This window comes from Symphodus melops (genome assembly GCF_947650265.1).
Source record: "Symphodus melops genome assembly, chromosome: 20".
Taxonomy (NCBI): Eukaryota; Metazoa; Chordata; class Actinopteri; order Labriformes; family Labridae; genus Symphodus; species Symphodus melops.
The window spans coordinates 6,057,332-6,081,200 of NC_136710.1; the positions used below are offsets into that span (position 1 = coordinate 6,057,332).

The window sequence follows — 23,869 nt, forward strand, 5'->3', positions numbered from 1 at the left end:
AATCGAGAGAAAATTAGAAACTGAGCAGAGAATTAGGGGCAGGACCTTGGCGTTGAAGAGGGGGAGAGTGAATGGAAAAAGGAGCTCAGGAGGGATGAGGTGTGGCCATTATGATGATCATGAGTGCTGTTACTATGACCTCCTCATTCCACCTCTGGATACACGAATGGTGCGATCGGACACAGAAAGCGAATAAATGTGTGAAGGGGTTCTTGTTTATTCTAACGCAAAAAGAAATATACCATGGGGTCGGTAGCATAGCCATAAACTCAAATTGAATCATCTCTCTCGAGTGTTAACGGTTGGCCTTTATCGACGCATGTTCCATTGTGTGTTTGTGCGTTTGTCCACGTGTGTTTCACTCGGAGGCTGTTGTTCCTGGGAGCCTCCATCTTAAATATTTGCTGGCGTTTGTATGCTAGACATGCCTTTTGGGTTGCTATAAAAGAGAGAGAGGCGTGTGTGTTTATTCTGGGTATGTCTTGCCTTCTTGAGTAAATTTGTAGCTGGTATGAGTGTGAGATGTCTCCCACAAGCCTTTTCTGTGCTCACCCCCTAGGATTGTGAGTGTGTGTGTGTGTGTGTGATGATCTTGTTTACGTGTCCAGGCCAGTGGTTAAGGCGTGACGGATGGGGATAGGGGAGACGGAGAAGGAGAGGAGAGAAAAGACGAATGACCTGACAGCTCCCCTATTCAACTCCTAATCACTGAGGGAGCGTGGAGGCTTGTGTGTGTGACAGAGAGAGCCAGTGTTTGTGTTGGGGGAAGACACAGTGTGTGATGTGCATTTGTGCGTAATACTGAGAACTGTGAGAAAGGTTTAAAATCCAAAGTCAAAATCTCCTCCTGTGCCGTCTCTGATACTCCTTTTGAACCCGTTGTTGTATAACTCCATATATGTGGTTTGGACGGACTCGTCTCACGAACGATCTGTTTTCTTCGTCGACATGTGACGAAACAGAAAAGATTAGTATCACATTAAAAAGGCATTTTGTATGCAGGTTGTCATCCTCCTGCATGAAAGCCAAAAACAGGAGGGAGCGGAGCTGGCACTTGTGCTGCAGAGGGAAAAACAGCTCTCCTTGCATGTTACATGTTTTGTCACGACTGCTCTTATCGAATGCCTGTGAGGTACTTTTTTTTTTTTTGATATCAAGCTGACTTCTTTTATGTTGACATGTGCTTATCTTAGTTTTATGTTAAATTGTAATTGTAATTGTAATCCTTTAAATTATTCCGGCCTGTGAGTACCCATTCAGTCTAAGTCAAACAGCCAATTCACTCTGTACAAACTTGCATCAAATCTTGCATCCCCCCCCCCCCCCCCCCCCCCCCTTTGCTCTATCTCGTTTCCCTGTTCAGTGTTTCAAGAGTCAGCCCAAAGGTTTAAATTAGCAACATGCATATGTGCAAAAAGCATGATATGAAATTGAGGATGTGTGGGAGGATGACGATTCTAAAGTGATGTTCTTAATATTTTCTTCCTGTACCTCAGGTTGTTCTTACAGTAATTTGGTGCCCATTATTGCAGCAGAAAAGAGGATTACACAACGGAAAGCATTGAGGTCCAGATTAGTGTCAGTACAGGAGCTGGTTTAGCTCAGGCGTGAATATAAAATATTACTGTGCTTTTTAGCAGCCCTCTAAAAGCAAGAGACAATGTATTAGAATAAACATGCGCACTCGTCCTTTGCACATTTAAATCTGTCAAACAGCTGTGCATTCGAACTGAAGCTCCCTTCTGTCTTTACGTTAGGTGACATGATGCCCATGCGGTAAAAACACATTACTCTGTTTTTTATTTTTAGTGTATTCAAGAGTTATAAAGTTTTATATACACGGGTAACTGGGAGCAGTCTGGATGGTAACACCTGTCTGTTTTTTGCTGCCGTCTACCCCACCACTCGCCTGATATGTTGAGTGAAAAATGACTTCTAACCCCAACGCTGACAGATTGTAGACAACGAGAATACATAAAATAGCAGGTGATATCCTGCCCAACAGCCCGTACTTAGCAATATCCAGACTGCATTTTACTGTCAGGTATAAATCCTCTGTATAGCACCCAGATAGAAACTCCTCATAAACAAAAGAAGCCACACAGAAATGTGATTTTTTTTTTTTTAGGGCCAAACCGATATGAAGCTGATATTGATACTGGTGAAAAGAAAATCTGACATTGATATATTGGCTGATATCTTTCTTAGATCTGTTTAATCTGTAGAGATAGACGCATTTTGGTATAAACATTTATTGCGTTGATCGCTGAGATCAATCAGTGAAAAAGATATTTAATGACGACGAGATGGTCACTCTGGAGAGTAATAATGCTTGTTATCCATAAAGCGCCCTCTGCTGGTGACCGCAAGAAAGAGAAATGCTAGTGTAATGCAATGCTGCTCAAATAAATGAAAAAAGGCAATTTGACGAGTGAATAAATCTATTAATATCGGCATGTATCTATAAAATAAGCTGACACCGATAGTCTCCGATATTACCCCCTTTCAGTCAAGTCAGCAAAGGCCCGACTATCAGTAGATCTAAAGATTATCTTGCCAGATTCTCCCGTGGTGTGAGGTGTGTTAGAAGTGATTTTAAACTCCACGATCTGTTATGAAGACAATCGTGTTAGATTTTGAATATCTTTTAGTGTGCTGTATGCTAGGCATAAGCTAATATTGGCTGATAATGTCAGCTGGCTAATTAATCGGTAAGGCTTGTGATCTTTTTCGCACATCCATTTTGTTTATTTTCCTGGTCCTGAAGTCTAAATTACTCTAACTCTACCTCAAAGTTGTTTTAAGGGGTTGTTGAGTCCTTATTTTAGCAGTCAAGCAAACAGCCCTTGACATCAATACTTATCTCACTATGCTGCCCTCACAATCACCAGTAAAGCTGATTGCATCAAGAGTGATAACAACCATCTGTGAGCAGAGAAGCAATAAACTGACTACTCGGCTGATCGACAGTGTTGCTGTGAGAATGATAGTGTGAGGAGCTCAGAATCCAGCGTCATGTTTTTTTGTTGTATTAAATCAGTACAAGTGTTTTCTTTTGCACCAAAATGAGGCAGTGACTTCTGACACTGAGCCCTGTGTGACTAAGTGGAATTGTGCGTAGGTGTGTGTAAATGAGAGCCTGTTCATGCACTGATTTACATTCAGGCATTTTTACTTTCTTTCTAAACTAATACATCTAGTAGGTGTGTGTTTATGTTCTTGTTTGCAAACTTAGAGGTGTTTTCGAGCGGGAGACAGAATCATCACCAGCAGGAAGGTGTGTGTACATGCATGTACTTTCATACTGTGGGCACTGCAGTGAAAGCCGTAGTCAAGCGGTTGTTACAGAGCATCCAAATCAGGGGAGGTGCTCTGCTGTGTGTGTGTGGTAGCCACAGGCAAAAATAATCCAGATCAGCCTGATAATGAACACATTGATCTGGTATAGCAGAAACGAAAAGCACAAACCTCCATGAATATCTGGTGTCTATCATCCCTTTCTTTATTCATAGCCGATGTTTGTGTGTCTGCCTTTTCCATTTGCTCTTTGATTTCTAACCCCCTTCTGTGCATGTATTAGTGTGTATGTTTACACCCATAAATCATATATGAAGGTGATGTTAAAGAAGATGGACGATTAAAAGTCTGTGCAGGTGAAGCCTCAGAGAGCCCCAAGGCTAAAAAGACTCCCACACAACCCACCGCTACGTACAAAAAAACAACTTACTCATTAAAATTCAGATGTCCAATCCAAAACCTGATCACCTATTTACATACATCTACCGCAGTACACATTAAAACTACATTTATTTGACTTTTGAGAGTTATGTTTTTTTTTTTTTGTTTTTTTTTTACAGTTTGTCTGTGAGGTTGATGTCAGGCTACAGTAGATTAGCTGGGTTAGCCTAGCCAAACACAAGTCTGAGAATATGGAAAATGTTTGCCTGATTTATTTAAACGTACATGATTAAACTACACAATAAGACATAATGTTTTAATTAATATGCTGTTAGGTCGGTTGTATTGCCTCTGGACAGAAAGACGATACTTTTGGTTTTCAGTCTTAAAAATGCTGCTTGTAATGTAATATAAAGCATACAAGGGTGAGTCAATTTAATGGGTGCTCCTTTGTATTTTTTCTGATATAATAATGACATAGTAAATGGCAAACTTTGCTATGCTAGCTCGTCCTTGATTATTTGGGTCTTTAGGCTAAGCTAATAGGCTACTGGTAATGCATACATGGACAAAGATGGCTTTTATTCTCCTATTTAATGTCAATGAAGATGGGATATAATGGGGGATTTAAGATGGCGGCGTAGTGGGCATTCCACATTGCTGAGCTATGCAATAAAGCAGTTTAAGTTATCTTCACACCACAAGTAACATTTGCGTAGAGGCCTCCATTCTGACAACATGCCACTTAGGAAATCCTGCAAGAGTGGAAGCCCCGCTAGCTGTCCATCTGCTGCTGAGGACCTAACAGCTGTTAGCAAGACCAGCATACTTGACAACCAATTCTACAAATTACAGATAATATCACAAAAGGCTTTGAGTCCTCTATCCCAGACACTTCAGTGGCAGAACTTGGTGCTGCAGAACTGTGGACAGATAGCAGACGAAGCGGAGGAAAGAATTTCAGGTGTAGAAGAGGCTAGTGACCAAGCTAATTTCCAGATAGTCACAGCTTAAACCAGAAAAGTTCTATTACTCACGTGGTTCAGCTACAGCCTGAATGAGAAAAAAAAGAACATCATTTTCATATGCTCCAACTCTTTCTCATTTAAGCTTTTTATGCTTTGTTTAATTTACCCAATGGTGAGGCAAAGGACGGTATGTTAAGAGATATGCTAATCTCCTGTTTGACAAATGTGAAATTCCCGTATACTGTAGTGGAGTGCTGTTTGCCATTTTTGAATGTGTATGTTTGGGGTTTTATGTTGCTCAGCTACAATCTTTAAAGACACACTATCAATGACACGGCTTCATATTTTGGGAGACTTGATAAAAACAATACAATGCCATGGATGGTTGCATAACAAAACACAATAAGTTTGTGGAATATTAAGTGAGGTCACTCACCAATGACGACAAAAACGGTACTGCGAGTCTTGAAAAAAGTCAATTTTGACCTCCTGCAAGAGACCCACTTCAGTGATAAAGAACACTCAAAGAGTTGAACGTGTTTTATTATTTCCTCACTGCTGAGAGTGGATGGCTGTCTATTTCAGTGAGGAAGAGTCAAATGGCATGGAAATAGATTATTTAATTAGCTTTAACAGCCAATAAAACAGTCAATAAAATAGAAAGCCACTAATGTGTTTTGCTCTAAGTATGACATGTGGTGTCTTTCAATGCTAACCTAACAGCTTGTCTCTGTTCGGCTCTCCTTTCTGTTATTGAAAAGGAATGTACAATAGGACATATTTACTGTAAATGGCCAGCTCAATTGTAATGCCTATTTTGTCCAAAACTCTAAATGGGAGAAATAAGATGTCCCCAGGTTTCTGGAGTCTTGCTGCAGTTACAGCATCGGGCAGACATCTCTTTCTGTTTTGCTCCACAGCTTGTAGCCCAGGGCTTGGCAGCGCGCAGCTACGTGAATCCCTCAGCTCTCCTCTCTTTCTCCTTCCTGTAGCAGGAGGCTGAGAATAGTGTTATTTTCTGCGTGTTTGTCTGTGAAGATGAAATCCTCTCCCCTCTCTTTACTGTGAATGCAAACGCCTGAAGAGACATGCCTCGCTTTGGCTCCCACTTTCAATTTGTCACTATTCATTGCACTTTATTGCTTTTTAAGATTGACCAAACTCCCTCGACGGAATTCATCGTCAACTGTCATATGAATTAAACATATATATGTCAGTCCCTTATGGAGTGAAGATGCTATCCCTATACCCTGTGTTTCATTATAGTATATCTTGTTTTGGCTCTATGGTATGACCAACAACACTTTACTTTAAGATGTAAGGATTTATTCCTCTTCATCAGGCATTTATTTTTTTCGTATAGAGGGTTAATAATGTAAATGTCATTAATTAACAATTTTTTAAGCGGCTATAAGTGTCTTATAAGACATAATAAACGTTTTAGTTATGCCTGTATTAATACTTACATATGCTTATTTGTGTTAATAGGAATCTAAGAAAGCCTTATAAGTGACTTATTACCTATTTATTACATCTTATTACACGCACCTTAATATAAAGTGTTACTCATGTTTTTATTTGCCCGAGCATATTGATCTTTCTCCTACATCTCCCTCTCTCTCAGTGCTGGTAATGAGGTGTGTGTCTCTGTGGTTTGTTTATTGCTCAACTCCCTTCTCCCAATTATGGGCTTCCTCTGTGATTGTGTGCAGCAATTATTTGGAAGTCGCTCTTTGTTTTGACTGTCAGCTAAACGCTCAAATTGTGGTTGTAAATTTAAAAGTGAGACTATGTGGTTGTTCTTATTTCTCTTTGTTTGTAAGTGAACGATCTATTTATGGACCTTTACACAGATAGTGATGGGGATGGTACATCTGTGGGCTTAGACGGAGCTGCTCTACACACCATAGCAGTGCCGTCTTCAGGGACTCGTACGTGTTGTGCATTTATAAATGAAAGGGATACTTGAATGCTTGGTCATGAGTGGCAGGGGTTTTCTTCTTTATAAATTCTGCTTATGACTCAGTCACTGACATTTAGGGTCTTATGCAATGACACTTATAGCAGATTTTGAGAAATAATCCTTGCACACTGTTTACATTCCTTCACTCTCTGTCGTCCCTCGGGACATTAAGCAGTGATAAACACATCCAAAGCTGCTCCAAGAATACATTAAACTATCCTCCTTTCTCTCGTTCCTTCAGCGAACACTCCTCCACCTATTTCTGCCTTTTGTTTTTTTAATCCCTCTTCCTCTTCCTGTCAGTCTCCTTGCTCTTTCACCCTTTTCATTCACTTTCTCTGCTTTTAGCAACATTTAAAACTGTCTCCGACATGGTTAAGAACGGCTTACAAGAGTGAAAAAAATCAGCAACGAGTCAAGTATTGAAATTAACTCCGGCAATTACATGTTTCTCTCCCTCTCTCTCTCTCTCTTTTTGCCTGTCTTTGTTCATTTAAAGAGCTTAATTGGGATGATAACAGTTTTGAGTAAAACAAACAACAACAAAGTAGAAATGGAAAGTCATTTCTTCTAACAGTTGACTTTCCCCCTCTTCCGTACATGTGTGCCTTTGTCTCCTGAAGCTGAGATTATGAAGCGTTAAGCATGCTTACTTATTTGCCTTTGCTGCGTGCGATTGCAGTATTAACGTGTTTGTAAAAGAGTGGGTAAGCTTTTGTGTGCACGTTCACAAAAGACTGTTTAACACCAGCTCTGAAGTGAAATTCTTTCCTGTTGCTTTTTTGTTTTTTTGTCAAGTGAATCACTGGCAGAGAAGGACCTAAGAAAGCACTAAATGATTGTTGCCTCCACTGCTTTTTTCTTATCCGTGTGTTCTTCTATTTGTCTCTGTTCATGGGGGAGTTATTAACTTAGTTTTTTTTCCACCTGTTTCTCCTTATCTAGACAAACATCCCATTCCTCCAGAATGTTTTCTCCAACCACCAGTTCCTCCACTCCACCGTGGACACCCAGTTTATCGACGAGAACCAGGACCTGTTCAACCTGAAACCAACGCAGAACAGAGCCCAGAAGCTCCTGCACTACCTGGGTCAGTGTACAAGCAGCACTTTCACGTCTACATTGCACACATTCAACAAAGGTTGCAACATTTCAAATCATCGAAATAATCCATACACTTTCAATCAGCAGTGGTTTTCAGACCAGCAGCCCAGCAACCCCATATTGACCGTCAAGTCCTAAATGTTTGTAAAGCTTTTTTCGTCTTCTGAAGAGCATTTAACCAGGAAGTAACGCACTGTATGTAACAGCTGAGCTGAGCTAAAGAGTTCAGTGAGGAGACCTCTAATGAAAAGAATTATGTAATTCTGGATTTGGTGTAGAACGAGAGGCATAGTGTGACCTTTAAAGCGTATAGCCGTAATGGATCTTATAACAGCGTTGAAATTAGAAACAACATGACATTGTTAATTATGTTAGTAACTTGGAGTGGCATAGATATGACCCCAGTGTTAAACCTGTGCTGTATAACATAAGAGCACAAAAAGGGACAAAAATGATCAGTTCTTCACGGTATTTCCCAAATAATGTTAGACAGTTAAAAGCTAAAGTTAAGAGAAAAGTAGCTCTTTAAAGACATGCAACGAAAAGGAATACACAGGGCAGTACAAAAACACACTGCAGAAGAAAAAGATGTCTGCACACTTGCTCCAATACCACAAAATGTTGATTTTTTTCAATCACAACGTTTCGATAAAAGGATGCTTGAAAAATGTTGAACCACAAAATATGTGATTTAAATGTGACTGTAAATGTTATTGTTCAGTATTGAAACACATGCCGCCATAATCTTGCCTAGCCTCTGGGCTACTTTGTTTCTGACCCTCCCACTGACTGTATCTGACTGTTCTCTGTTTTTGTGACAGGTCATGTGATGGTAAATGGACCAACCACACCCATCCCGGTCAAGGCTAAGCCCTCCTCAATAGACCCCGTCATCCCTCCTGTCAAATTGGGTATGTCAATCAAATGCGCCTCAGCCAATCATAGAGCTTAGTTTTCACACTGTAGACCCAAGCAGTTAGACTTAGACTTAGACTGAACTTTATGGATCCTTTTGGGATGACTCCCTCAAGGAAATTTAGGTTCCAGCAGCATATACAATAAAATGTTGACAATATAAAGAATAAGATAGAAAAAATAATAGAACACTCTTCCGTAACGTAAAACGTAAAAAAATATAAAAAAAATATGCATGGAGGAAGCAAAAAATAAAAAATTTAATTTAATTTAAATAAAAAATGTATAATAAATTTGTATATATATATATATATATATATATATATATATATATACAAATTTATTATAAATTATTATTATTACGATTATTGCAGTTACTGCTACGAAATACACCATTCAAGAATCAGTCGATGGTTTATCACTGCCTTGTTTTGTTTCACTAATCATCAGCAATACAATGATGAAATAACTGTGTTTTCACAGAGCCGTTCTACATGTAGGGCAAGGTGTCAACAAGACCAGCAACCGATAATCTAATCCTACATTTAACCCATTTAAAAAGTGTTGCATCACTAGAAAATGCAATCGACTTTTGCCTCTATGATTTCACAATGCATCATCCTTACTACATTTATTACATTTGGACTAATTTAGCAAGGCGCTCCCACTGCAAGGGTTCGCGGTTCCGTATCCCCCGAGGCACCCATGCTAAAAATGTAAACACTTGTGGATCCGTAGGGCACTTTGGATAAAAGCACCAGCGAATGACAAATGGGCTGTCGAACAGTCTGATAGCTGTAGGCGGCGAGGTCTTCCTAAATGGCTCAGTTTAGCTCTCGGGGAGGAAAAGGGTTTTGGCCCAGAGTGCTCTGTTGAGCTGTGAGTACAGTGAAGAGAGGGTGCAGTTCATTGTTTCCGAAGGCTGGGGCTCTGTGATTCTCCCCCCTGCTCTGCACCAGCACCCCTGGAGTCTTACAGGAAAGGCCAACTGGGCTCTTTGATGAGCTTGTGGAGACACTTAGACTCTGGTTTTGAGCTGTCTGGGTTTTTATTGTTACACACACACGAGAGTGTCTTAGAGACTCTCTTTTGAGATTTGAACTAAAGCTGCAATATTGATTAAGTACTCATTTATAAAATTATGATGAGATGTGCTTCGTTTAACTATTAAATATATGCAATAATTCTCTTGTTTGACTTGATTTCATATCCTGTCCCTGGCTGGTTTACAAGGTTAAACTTTTTTTTCCATTCTCCTCTGTACACTCAGATTTTTTTTGTCTTTTCGGGGGGCAAACAGCAGGCTTGTATGCAGCTGCTTCTTTTGACAGGAACCCATCTATCAAAATGCATCAATCTGACAAGTTTATCAGCTCCCTGTTCTGCCTCAGTACATACCCTGTGTGCCCGGTAAATCTGAATCTATAACAAATAATGTGAATAATATGGATCAAAATCAGGCATTACTAATCAAATCTGATATCTTGAAGCCACAAAGAGTGTGACAGAGTGGGAGAGAATCTGCAGCGTGAGTGAATGGTACCCACCACATCACTGCTTGCTTAGTTTGTGTGAAAGCTTTTCTTACCTCCCCGTCTTATGTCAAGAGAGCCAAACACACATGCATGGAGACAGAACAGTCACACAGCTATGCACAAACCCAGGATAATGAGCAGGCACACCCTTTGTGTACATATGCCCCAACTCCTCTACTGTACGAAGCAGGCGAGGTAGTTGTATGCAGCACAGGCACGCACAGAGGCATACCTAAAGCCTGGTAATGAGATTTGTAATGTGCTTATATCTCTTCTCTCATTCAGTGGAGGGATTGAGAGAAGAGAGGGATTAAGCCTGTATTATCACACTCTGTGGAGGGAGGGACAGGGGCAGAGAAGGAGGTCATGAAAGAGGCAGAGAGAGAAAGTTCGGGCGGTTGTAGAGGAGATAGTCAGGGTGACATAGTGACAGGCATGTGGATGTGGATTGATATGATCAAGATAGATGCACAAGGGGAAGGAAAACAGAGAAGGTGTGTAAGTATGCCCATCCCACTGAAGAGAGAGGAAAAAGATCCCGATGACATTTGTCACATCTCAAAAAGATAAGATTGAGAGACTACGTATCCTGCTCTGAAAGCCTTGCTCAGGATTTCATGAACCTGTTAAGAATTCATAGGCCATTACTTTCTAATTAGATTTGGTTGTCTAAAACACTGATTGCTGGCAGTCCATCGATGTGAAGAAATACACCTTGTTGCAATTATTATCTGGATTTATTTAATAGAGGACATCTAAAGGTTAATCACCAGATGCCTGTGAGGTGGCTTTAGGAAGAATGTCTCATAAAAATGATGGATGGCTTTCCTCCCGCTTCGTTGTGAGAGCTGTGTTTCCATGAAAGCTTTAAAAGACCCGGCAGTTTGAGGCAGTATGCACGGCCTGCACAAGCATGCACTCTCTGCCTTCATATATTCTGTTTATATATTCTTCCTCACCCTGTCTGCTTCCAGTTTTTTCATGATTTCATTAGCTATCTTCAAACAGGAAGGGCTGCGTTGTGCCTCCTCGTGTTATTTCATACTGTTGTTTTGGTCGGTGGCTTCAAAAGGACTCGAGCCGTCTTAAATGTGGCTTTCTGGAACCAGGACATATTTTGGATCTTCTCAGGTGTGTGGACTGTAAAGTTATTTTATGACGTCTTTGTTGTTCTTTGCTTCAAACTCTTTTTTGTTTGTTTCTCACACACACACACACACACACACACACACACACAATAACAACAACAGTAGTGGAGGAAACAATTGTTTTCTTTTAAACAGATCGACCAGTCAAATGTTGGCAGGCTGTATTATGGTTGAAAAATAGCTAGCTGCAGTTTCAGGAAGGAGTATTTTATGAATTTAGAATCATTTGACACCTGTATCGGAAAACCGGCTGAATATTATTTTTTAAATGTCATCCCAGCACACGGATTCATTGATTAACTCTTTCAGCGTACCTGACTTTAATGAAGCTTTAATTAGCCGTCCCTCCAGGATCTGCCAATTAAACGGTTCCTTAACACAACGATAGCAGACAGTTAAGCTTCTTCTTGGGAGGAAGATGTCAGCTCAGGACATCGACAAGGCAAGCAGTTATTACTCTGAGATTATCGCCTACACAGATTGCAAATAAAGGGAAATACCTCTGAGCGCTGGGGCTCGCTCTATTTAGTCATATTAGCCGCGAGAGCTGGAGGAGAAGAGCAGCAGACTGAAGAGAGGACCAGACGACCAGAATGTCAAGGAAAGGGGTCTGAAGTAATATCAGTCTGGGAGAAGAAGTGAGTGTGAAGAAGCTGGGACAGAGGTGCTTTCAATGCAAAGGAAAGAGGATGTTTGCGTCTAAGTGGGTCAATCGTCAAGCACAGCAACTGCTGCCCGCTTGGGACTCGTGTCTCTTTACTATTCCTCGTGTTTTCCCCCCGCGCGATACAATAGCACTCAAACTCTGACTACACTTCTCTCGGAAGCTGTCACATGCATGGGCCATTGTTTAGGCGCTGTAGTCTCACTACGGGAGCCCTCATTTTCTGCCTTTTGTGTTGAGACATACGTCAAAAAACTGCACAGCTGGTAAAACATAGACAGCCGGTTTGTAAGGACTGCAAGAAAAAAATGGATTATACAGCTTGAACCATGAAATATATTTCTGTGGACAGATCTGAATAAGTTCAGAGTGTCTGTTTGCTGCAGCAGTGTGATTTGACAGAGCTCATTAAGTCTGGGTGAGCTCATTTTGTGCTTGTGCATATGTTGACCTATATGTGGAGGCCATTTTGCCTGGTTTTTGAAGACAATTATAGCAGAGATCATTTGTTTTAAAGGATGTGGCACAACACTAAAAGGTTAAGAGCAAATACTCAACTACACAGAGAGCGAAGAAAAGGGGGGGGGTTAAGTGAGAGGAGGAGGGGGAAAGGGACTGGAGGACAAGCAGGCAGGCAGATATTAGCTCACTAACTCTTCTAATTGATTGATGATTGTACACATTTCAGTGAAAAAAAAAAAGGAGCCCAATTCTACTTCTAATGTTTTAATGCCTCTAGTTGTGCTGGTGTTAAATTGCGAGGCATGTCGAGGAAAGAGAGATGAGGTAAAAGAAGAGGAGCTCTTTGTAGGGTTAGCTTCTATGCTGGAGGTTGATGGGAGGTTTTTTTTGTTGGATTATACTTGGGATTATGTCCAAATACTTACTAAAGAAATGATATTTCTCAATGATACAGTTGTACAGCCTACCAGCCTCAAATATAGCTTTTAGACTATACATGAGTTTTAACACCAGATCTTTCCCCTCCCTGGTTTTGGACGGTGGTCTAGATCAGTGGTTCTCGACTCGTCCAAACAGCAACACCTCTATGAGAAAAGCAACCCAAATGTCGTACGTTTTCTAAAGTGATCAGACTTGTTGGATGAAAAATTGTGCAGTTTGGAACTCCGACGGTTCGAAAACATCTGATCGATGCAAGAAACTGAGAAATTGTAATCACCATAGCACTTGAGGCCAGATGAAGCGAGCATACCTCTGTGAAGAGCTATTTAAATTAGAAGTTAAAACCTTATCTTGAGCTCTCGCTGAAGAAGAGCGTTGAAGTTGACCTTTTGTCTGCCTCTTAAACTCTTCTCACATCGAGACGTTTTTAGCATTAAGCTCTGGGTTTTCCTCACTGCCAAGCATTAGCGATTTGTTGCACCATGTGAGGATCTATTCATCTTCATTGTTTATATGTTCTGATATTTATCTATCTATCTGGTTTTATTAGATTACCAGATCAGCTTTTATGGAGCATTGCTCCCTCTGAAACACCCAGTAGTCCTATCTCTTAAGATCCTAACGATCACATGATCTTATTTTCAGTCCTTTTAGTGTGTCCAAGTTTCTTCATGCGTGTGATTGTAGCCCATTTAACTAGTTCTGTTTTATTCAGGCCTAGCTTTAAACTCATTCAGCCTGGATAATATGTAAACCTAAAGCAACAACACTGTAAAGAACATGGACTAAAAAGGGGGAGAATTATATGACATCGAAGTCTATAGCGTTACCAGCCAGATATGGAATTTAGATTTATACCATACTTAAATGTAGGACAGCCTGAAACCTCCTGATTGCTGCTTTTGTAAGACAATGGGGATTTTAAACCAGGACCAGATAATGGTAGAATATAAGAGGCGCATGACAAGTGCTAAAGCAGACAGTCTGTGTTCAATTTGCCCAGAGGTGGAAACCATTCAGTACCAAGCTGGTTTTCTTGTTTCACTGAACAGTAGCTACTTACTTTATATAGAAACCATTGCACATATGAGTCACTGTCAGCAGTAGAAATCCATTTTCACAAATCAGTGGGTGGTTTGTCTAATAAGCCAGCTGCTGCTGAGCTTGTTCCTTTTTATAGTTGATCGAAATTGAGCTTAGGGCGATTGGAACAGCGATGAGAAGAGATGGCGACCACCTCATTAGCAGAAGTTATGACAAGCCCTGAACTTATTAACAACACAACTGGAAAGTGGACACTGTGTAAATAACGTCAGTTCACCTTCTCACTTGGCATCAAATTCTACTTGTGGAATTAAATTCTCACTCGTCTTAAGCAGTCTAAAGTCAAAACTCCAGTTCTGATTAATAATGGGCGACTCGTATCTAAATAAACGCTAAAGGTAAGGTTAATGGCTATCCTGCACAATCAGAGATTATGTTTTTAAACTTTACTCTAGCATCCGATATTTGATTTTCACAAATTGCTTTTCTCATAATTAACAACAAACCCTTTCCCCCTTCATCAGCCCTTTCAGTCGTTCTCCTCAATTAACTTCCAGCTGTACCTCATTTCTTTCTCTCCCAACTCTAATTTTAGGCGAGCCTCCTCTTGGCTTCCGGGACGTTTTGCTGCGTGACGGCCCTGAGGGTTTTGCTAAGGCCGTCCGTGCCCACCAAGGTCTGCTGTTAATGGATACAACCTTCAGGGATGCCCACCAGTCACTCCTGGCAACGAGGGTTCGCACCCACGACCTGAAGAAGATCTCGCCTTTTGTGAGCCACAACTTCAATAACCTTTTCAGCGTGGAGAACTGGGGAGGTGAGTTTCCAAAACACTCGCCCAAAACATTGAAAATCCATGATGGTTGCCCTCGCTGTGTGTATAATATGTCCAACGCTCAGCCAGGAGAGAGGGCAGGGGGAGCGTGTGTGTTCAGTCCATGGCCTGTCCACATTTCCTTTGGGATTTAGTGTTTTGAAATGTTTTTTAATGAGAGGCCACATGAAACGCTACGCTAACATCTTTAAGTACTATTGTTTTAGCACACAGACACAATGGATATCCAGTTCATATATATATATATATATATATACACACATACGTGTACAATAAACTAAAACTACTCTACCATTTTGTGGCCAAAAGACTCTCGATAACTGAGATCAAACCTGTACTAGGCGAGCTCATTAAAGCAATTGTTTTTTTTAAAAAAAGGCCCTTCTTCTGATGGCTATCACGTTAATTAAATGCTTTGTGTGTGTGTGTGTGTGCCCCTGTGTTCTAATTTGTATCAACAGCCATGCCTGTACTTTCTATTCTCTCCCCTCTCTTGCCGTAGATCTGTGCCATGTTTCATTTATGAGACTGATTACACGTCTTTGTTTTTCTTTTTTGAGCCGTGGAAATCGGTTGCTTGCCATTGAAAACACATCTCATCCCTCCATCTCCCCTCTGAGGAGTCGGCCTTTAGCAAGTTCCCCCAGAAGACAGCGGCTGTACCTTTCCCCCCTGCTCTACACTGAATAGAGGATGCATTATTGAAACTTCTTGGTGCATGAACAGTCAAATAGTGTCCCTGTATAATATGCAATTATTATGAAAATTGGCCAGAGAAAAAGAAGATGTGCCTCATGTTTGAACAGTGGGCAACAAGACCAATTATCAACACTTCTTCATAATGACGCTACGTAAGGCATTGTGAACTGGTTCATTCATGTTTCTCCTTTTAACTGTCACAGACTTTAAACAGAAACATTTATGGGAAGCGATGTGTCCAGTGAATATTTAATTTAACGCTCAATTATTGCCAAAGACTCCAAATGATTGGGCTCATATTTGTCGGGCTTTGACTTGACGAGCAGAACAGCACAGGCCTTCAGTGAACGGTCTGTCTCAGACACTTCACGCACGCTTACATGGATGAAGAATGTCTGGAAAATATTTTAAAAAACACACACACACACACAGGAGAGACTGTCCGCTCACTGGTGCTGTAACCCCTTTCTCACATGGAACCCCTCCCAGTAGCCCGTCATTATGCACCAGTAAGGGGGAAGCAATATATTTCATTCCTGTGGGAGAGCACTCTGAGCACATCTCTTATTAAGCGACTGTCTTCTCATCTCGCCTTTGAGCTGATAAAAAAAAAAAGGTTACGGCGAAAGTAAATCAGTGAGGAGGGATTTCAATAGAAAGGCGTTAAACACTTTCCGACTTCCATCACTACATACACCCAGATGTTATCATGAGACTGACCAAAGAAGGAGGATATGAATTCAGCTAATTCATATTTGAGGAGTAACATTCGGGGTATATCTTTGAGGAGCGACCTGCTGTGAGAAAGCCTTTCAGTGAGGAACTCAATGAATAAGTGCCAGGGAGTCATTATACAGTTTGAACTGGAGGGGAAAGTGATGAAGGTGCATGCACGCTTTAGTTCTATATTTAAGGAGTTAAAAGGCTGTTTACCATCACGTATGAATAGCTCTCCTTCCTCCCCTGTGCTGCAGCATTTCACAGTCCTTGTCTCTCTGTTTTAAGCTGATGTGAGGCGTTTTGAGCTGGTTATGAAACGGGCAGATATCTATTAAGATGCCTCTTTATGACAGACTAAAGCAAAAGAGAACATCAGTGAGAAGAATGACTTTTTCTATAGCGCTCTTTTAATGCCTGTAACATCAACTTGGCCTTCTAATACAAAAGGTTTCTCGTACCGTTTCTCCTGGCTTTAAGTGCATGAGAGTCGGCCTTTTTAAGGAGCATTTAATGAGGATGTTAATGTACTATCTTCTTCGCCACTGCAATTTTACCAAATGTTGCAAAGTGCTCATAATGGATTGATATTTGTGTCCTTGTAAATAATATAACAAAGAGTAAGGTCTAGACGTGCTCTTTTTGCAACACAAATAAAGATTGATTGATTTGAACTTTCCTGGTTTCGAAACTGCGATGAGGCTTATATAATTTTTATTCTAAGGGCTTAATAAAAAAGCCCTTAAAAGTCTAAAGCCTGGTTCCGTTGAAGTGCTGCAGCCAGAGACGAATCAGAAACTTTAAAAGTAAAACTACGGGTGGGTTGTAATTAGCTCGAGCGCGAAAGAGTCAAACGCACTTTAAGCATGGATTGGGCTGAAACAGTCGACGACGTGTCTTGAAAAAAATAATTGCAAAGTCCTGACTTTCTTCCTCGTACCCCCAACAGAATATGTTTCAGTACAAGATATAATTATGCTGAAGTTAAGACTCTTAAAGAGAGCATTTGCTGCACAGAATCTCCAAGTAAACACTGCAGATGAGTCTGGTCTGTGAACTGAATGCATGATAAAACAGCAATAGAAGAGGAGATGCGTCTTCCTTTGTGTCTCTCTTCTAAACTCGCTCATAAAGCGCTAATGTTTGAGCTGCCGCCGGATTGTAGTCTGAACTTCAGGAGCTTTCATTGATAGAAGATTTTCAAACATTCTTCTGTCTTCGTAATGTCAGACGAAGTGAATGTGTGCTTGTCTGGCTCCCATTTTAAACGACGACAGCAAAGAGTACATCACCGAAATCCAATGTAAAACACGAGTTGGGGACGTTTCAACATCTCCTGACATAATGACTCTGTAATGCGCTCATATTACCGGCTCAGATTGTCTATCTTAGTGAAGAGAAGTTGTGTGAATCATCAGAAAGAAATGTAATATTCTGGAGGATCCTCTTGAGGCGTCAGTTCTTCCTGCGTGATTTGATGATGAGTCACAGAAAAGAGAATAGTACTTTCTCATCAATATTTAAACAACTTAAGGCTGGATAAATTCCTGAAAGAGATGTGCCCCTGAAAGCTTCCTTTAAAAGTCGGCTTCATACACATTCTAATAACAATCTGAGTTTGCATGCGAAGATGTTTATTTGACTACAAGCAGCAACAACAAAGCATTTTAAAAAACAGTGTTAAATTTGCTAGCAAGCCTTTTGACGCCAAATGTTTGAACATGACAGTAAAGGATCGTTTCCGTTGAATGTTTAGGCTTTTATTTCACACAAAAAGAGCCAATATGTTGACTCTTTACATTTAAAAAAATAAATAAATTCAAATCCCATGTGAGGATGCATTTTGGTCCAGTTCCGCAACTGAGCACGACCTGCAATCTGTAATCCTTCTTGAATGCAATTAAAATATTCACAGTGTTTATTTTCTAATGGAAGCCAAACGAGTGCACATGGCTACACATTTCAAAGCGTTTGTCGGTTTCTTGATTTCGAATAAACCCTTCCAGCAGGTCTCATATAAAGCACCTGCTCATCATCTTATGTCGAAACAGTTAAAACAGAAAGCCCTGAAATGCTCATTACAGGGTTTGGATAGTCTTGAGCAGATACATGAAGAGAACTTAAACAGTTGAGGAGGTGGCAGAGAAGTCTCTCGTCCCTTTATACCTCTTTGTTACTGTCTGAAGCAGTGCTAACAACAGTGCTTTTAACGTTTCATTGTTTATCAAAGACCACCTGGCTGATAGTTTATTCAGTCTCTCTGACTTTATGCAAGGTGATGGATGATTGTCTAACACAAACTGAAACATTTCATCGGCCTGTAATCGTGTTTCTTATGTCTCTCTGTAGATCTGCCTTTTTTTAAATGTCTGTGTTGAACTCTCATTTGAAAGTGCCACAGAATGCAAATACACTTTCCTTGCAAAAAAAGGAAGAAAAAAAAAAACTGTATTGTCAGTGAAGACACAACAGGTGCTGATCTCTCGACCTGTATTAACTGTGTGTGGTTGACGTGTCTGGTTCCCTTCCTTTTGAATAATGCAGCTCAGCGGATTCTTTCCCCTCGACCAGCGTTTTTCAAACTTGTTCAGCAGAGAGAAGCACGTGAGTGCTGGGGAGCTTTTAGAGCCGCAGAGAGCTACAAATAGCTCCCACATCCACAGCTTGATATACTTAAAGATTTCAATTACAGTGGAGTAAACCAGTCATGCACTCCTCTTCTTCCACTTAAATGTTACATTATGTATTGCATTGTTAATCGCTTTAAGCAGCTGCCAAAGAAATATTGAGATTGCTTTCGCTTTCAAACTCCCCTTTCTGTTTGTTCCATATTCAATGTGCTTGTCCTGCTGACTTGGGTCATCAGTAGTATGTTTCATTAAGTCGCCTGTAAAACACTGATGGTTGCGGTGCTGTTCCCAAATTACACAAACAGCTGGCTTTACAAAATAACAGACCGTTTATGTCTGCTACATTCCTGCATCCATTAACCTTACTTATGCCCTTCATAACACAGACTTTGTCAAATATATGAAGTGCCAACCCAAGCACTCACCACAGGCAGTGACTCAGGCTTTATCTGGAGCTTCCAGAGTAACACAAGACGTCAAACAGTTGTCTTAAAAGGTAAATGGAGTCGGGCTTGTGTAGCTCCTTTCTAGTCTTCTGACTACTCAAAGTGCTTTTTAAACCTGCCCGTTCACACACTGATGCAAGAGCTTGCTAGTTAGTGAGACCATTAGAAGTAACTAATCTCATTCATATGCATATAGGGTTTAGTGCCCAAGCACACATTGGACATGAGACGACAACTCTGCAGACTGATCCACGGCCATCCGTCTTTTAAAGGCTTCAAACTTCTCCAAACTTGACTTCAGCTGAAAATCATTGAAGTGCCTCTTTCATGAGAGATTGTTGTCTCATCATGTTGGGTTTACAAAACGGTTTCTTTCCGTCCTTCATTCACTCAGATCTCAGTAGCCAAAGTTCCCCTGATTCACTTCAAGCCAGCCATTCTCTCGCTTCATATTGATTCAAGCTGCACAACACAAATGAGAGTGGCACGCTGCTGTTAAGAGTTCAGCTGTAACACACACTGTCCCACAGTGACGGCGACGAACTCTACCTTTTAAAGAGTCCCTCATAAATCACTGTGGGACCACAGGAGAAATAAGCAGCCTGCTTTTTTTTTTTGATAACAGTTCCCTATACAATGCCTTTTATTGCAAAGTGATCACAAATCAAGGATTTCACACTCTGCTGGGCTTAAATCACTTAACCACAAATAAATCACTGAAGGGAGATGACACGTGAGTATTGAACAATGTTTCGCCGACATATAGTCCCTATGCAGGAATCTTTTTTTACACAGGAGGATCTAAGATAGGGAATATTGCTTTCACATGTTTCTGCTGCTTAAAGGCAGAATGAATCATTGAAGAGATTAAGCCTGCGAGAGGCCTTTGAGGATTAAGTCCCTTCCTGATATAGCGTTCCTCCCTACACCATCGGAGATACAGTAATTTGAAAAGGGTCCCATAAAGTATCTATACGGCTCCCTGTATGTGGTTAACAATGAGAACATTTATCAGATGCTGAAGCAGCAGATTGTTAATTACTGTACATGATCGTTCTGGTGTGAGCAGATTATTCGGCGCTGCTCTCCTCGAATCGGTAACTCAGAGAACCTGTGTGGGTTTGAAGGGATGCGGTCTTTTCATCCAGGAGAGGCGGACACATAAGCACGAAAGTCTCGCCAGCGAACGCAAATCAACCAGCGGAGAGCTCTAAAGAGCACCGTAGACGACATCCGAATTGATCAGGAAGGATTAACTGTCCGATGCATCGGAGGAATAATTGCATGCTTAAGCAAAAATGGCTGATAACTCCTGAAATATGTGTGTTTCTGTAACTTAATGATTCAAATTATAGCTATGAATCACTTTTATTCATCATGGGCTTTCCTTTATTGGCTCAACAGCATGAAATAGAAATGTATTTTAGAGGACTTTATTTTCTCGCCAGGGGAAAAGTGGATGGAGTAAACAGTTTTATTATTGAGTTTTGAATCAGATCTACTTTTACATAACATTCCTCCAGAAGATGTTACAAGCTCATATTTTCCATCAACACCTATTCTAGGAGACAGTTTTCCCCACAATCACCCCTCTCTCTCTTTTTTTTCCCTTTTTTTTTTTCCCTCTCTCGCTGTCTTTAAGCATTACATGGGGTGTTGAGTACAGTGTCGGCAATCGTGGGCGTTGCGTAAAAGTCTTGTTTCCATCTTTCCCTCTGATTTAATTCAGTTCATCTTCATGACAGATTGGAGGCTGCCTTTCTTCCCAAATAGACGCAGTGAATACCGCAGTGCCTGTGTCTCATGTTCGACTGCTGTGTGCGACCAGCTGTCAGTCTTCATTCCTTTTATCAAACTATTAAAGTCACTTCTGCCAGCCCGGATGACTTCCTCCCTCACCATCCTGGTTCTCTCGCTCACGTGCCGTGGAGAAAAAAGAAAAGAAAAATCCTACTAATGTGTTTAACATGAGATTGCTTGAAGTCTTTTCCACTCTCACCAGTAAGAAAACGCTGACCTCGGCTCAAATTGAAATCAGAGGGGATGAAAGATTGATAAAAGAGCACAGTTTTATCTCGGGCAACAAGCAGCTGTGCTTTATATTCTCCCCATGTCCAAATGTACGAGTTCTCCCAGAATGAAATTTAATGATGGCACTGTTGGATCAGCAGAAAACCACTGGAGGCTTCAATATTTCTGGCTGATATGATAAACGGGTATGAGATCCGCTAATCTACTCCCCCCAGAAAGGGAAATGAGAGTTTGCTATCTTGTTTTTTTTTTTTTTTTTTGCCTTTTCCTCTGAACCATTTCTTAGATTGTAAAGTGACTTTAGAATCAAACGATGAAAGTCTTAGGACGAACAATGAATGTGCAAGTATCATGAGATTTTATTTGAGCATCCATTAACGTGCATTACACTGTGTGTGTGCCATCTGTGCGGGTTGTGTAATGGGATCAGTTTGAAATATTACTTTCTGTGTCTCATATTGAGATCAGAGTCAGGATGACAGATGAGTCTGGAGATGACAACTGAAATAAACCACCGCCCTTCTCTCTCTCCCCGTGTGTGTGTGTGTGTGTGTAGGTGCTACCTTTGATGTGGCCATGCGCTTTCTGTCAGAGTGTCCGTGGAAGAGACTCCAGGAGCTCAGAGCTTTGATCCCTAACGTCCCCTTCCAGATGCTGCTGAGAGGGGCCAACGCTGTGGGCTACACAAACTACCCTGATAACGCTGTCTTTAAGTGAGTCACTCTCTCACACACACACACACACACACACACACACACACACAAATATGTCTTGTACCTACAGCTTCCACTGCAAAGATACATTTTGTCTGAGGTTGTACTGGCATAGAGTTTGTTTATTTTCACCGTAGACGTTTCTCCCAACTTGAAAATAGAACATTCTGAATTATTTAATTTTTTTTATTTGCATGCAATGACAAGTGGTTGAGATGACTTTTATCAGACCACATGAATGCAAATGCAACGAAAAGAAGCTCATAGTCATTCTGAACAACAGAGTACACATTTTTAAAGGAAGAGTTCAAAAATCAATTTCACGAGTCGCGCCGGCCTCTTCACCGCTCCGTCACCTTCCTGTTTGGTGACGCGTCGGTTCAACGCGTCAAGCAGCTCCACTTAGTTGATCACTAAATCGCTTTGTAGAAAGAGGGTGTCCCAGTGTTGAAATTCAACACGCACTAGAACAGCGTCGGTAAATGGATGAAAATCAAGGCCCTTAATGAGAAGATTTAATCTTGAAGTTGGACTCTTGGAGCTCATTTGAATCCATTCACAGGCCTATAAATTGCAGGAATGTAATGATTTTTCGGTGATCTCTTAATTAAATTTTCCAGAGCTTCATCTTTGATCTTGTTGAAGCCAGCTGCTGCTCCTGCTCCGTCAATCAAATAATTATCAAAATGACCCCTGACTGGGCTGTCTCCATAGGAACGACGCTTGTGTCCGTCAGATGAATACAGATTATTTTTATCCCAGTGGCCTATTCACAGGCAGGGCTCTCGCATGAGTTGAATTTAAAATGGGAGAGAAAATGACATGTCATCTTTGAGTAACAACATGGAAAACTCAGTGAGACAGGATGAGGGTAATTACTCCAAACAAAAAGGAGCAAGCTGAAGCCACGGGACAACAAGTGGTGTGTCTTCGCCATACTCCTCTATTTCCAAAGGGTTTTTTTTTTTGTAATTGTACATTTTATAGTTATCATTTAAATAGTTAACATGACATCATTTATTTATTTCTTCCTCTGTATAACTGTCTGCAGTTAAATGTCGCATTGGGATTTATTGTATGCAGATTTCTGTTTGGGCATCAAAACAAACCCTGATAGAAATGACTGTGTTTCTTATGACCTGCTAATGTTTCCTGCAGCTTTTTGTAGTTGTGCAGCTCCTGATTTCAGAGTGATCACAAAGGCTGATGATGCTGTTGTTCAGAGTGATGAAAGCCCATATGGGCAGAACAGCATGACTATTGAACAATCCATCGAATCCCCCTGTTAATATAATGCTACGGTTTTATCTTAACTTGTTCTTTGGTACTTACTGTCTCATTTGCTTTTTCTAATTGGAAACAACTTCTGGATACTTTGAGGCTGTTAATAATTGAATTAAAAGTAAGTTTTATTAATTTAGTGTTCACAGCATTTGTCATTAAAGATACAATTAGCCTAATTCGTCTACAGTCCATTGTAACACTGCTGTGTTAAATACATGATTCGGATTGGATAATCATCACAGCAGCAATCTGCTATCCCTTGATGGCACACCATTGTCAAGAAGAAAAAATAAACATTTAGTGTGCAAAGCAGGTGGACACGGCTCTAATGACAGTCTAACTTGGTCATAGTTTCAGTCCGCAGGAAGACGCCGGGGTAATTTGACAAGGGTTCGTTTACTGTTGGGACAAAAAAAGGAGATGAAAAGAGGTTAAGATTCAAACCAGTACGCAGTCACAGTGAAACATACGTAACTACAAATCTATATTTGTGTATAATTGTTACCTTTTAAAGTGAGTATATCCGTGTAATAACTGGGATAATGCAAAATGAGCCGGGAGATAAAGCTGAGGAGCTCCTCAGGGTGAGATA

General features: G+C 40.7%; 1 protein-coding gene across 3 annotated transcripts in view; it reads left to right on the plus strand.

Moving 5' to 3' along the window:
• The window catches only part of LOC306841331 (pyruvate carboxylase, mitochondrial-like), a 259,771-nt gene that overhangs the window by 195,695 nt on the left and 40,207 nt on the right, over nt 1-23,869 (plus strand). For all 3 annotated transcript variants that reach the window (XM_079371153.1, XM_079371154.1, XM_079371155.1), the window contains exons 13-16: nt 7,555-7,699; nt 8,535-8,624; nt 14,518-14,739; nt 21,837-21,993. In XM_079371153.1, the coding sequence (XP_079227279.1) occupies nt 7,555-7,699; nt 8,535-8,624; nt 14,518-14,739; nt 21,837-21,993 (614 nt within the window). The remainder of the gene's footprint in view (nt 1-7,554; nt 7,700-8,534; nt 8,625-14,517; nt 14,740-21,836; nt 21,994-23,869) is intronic.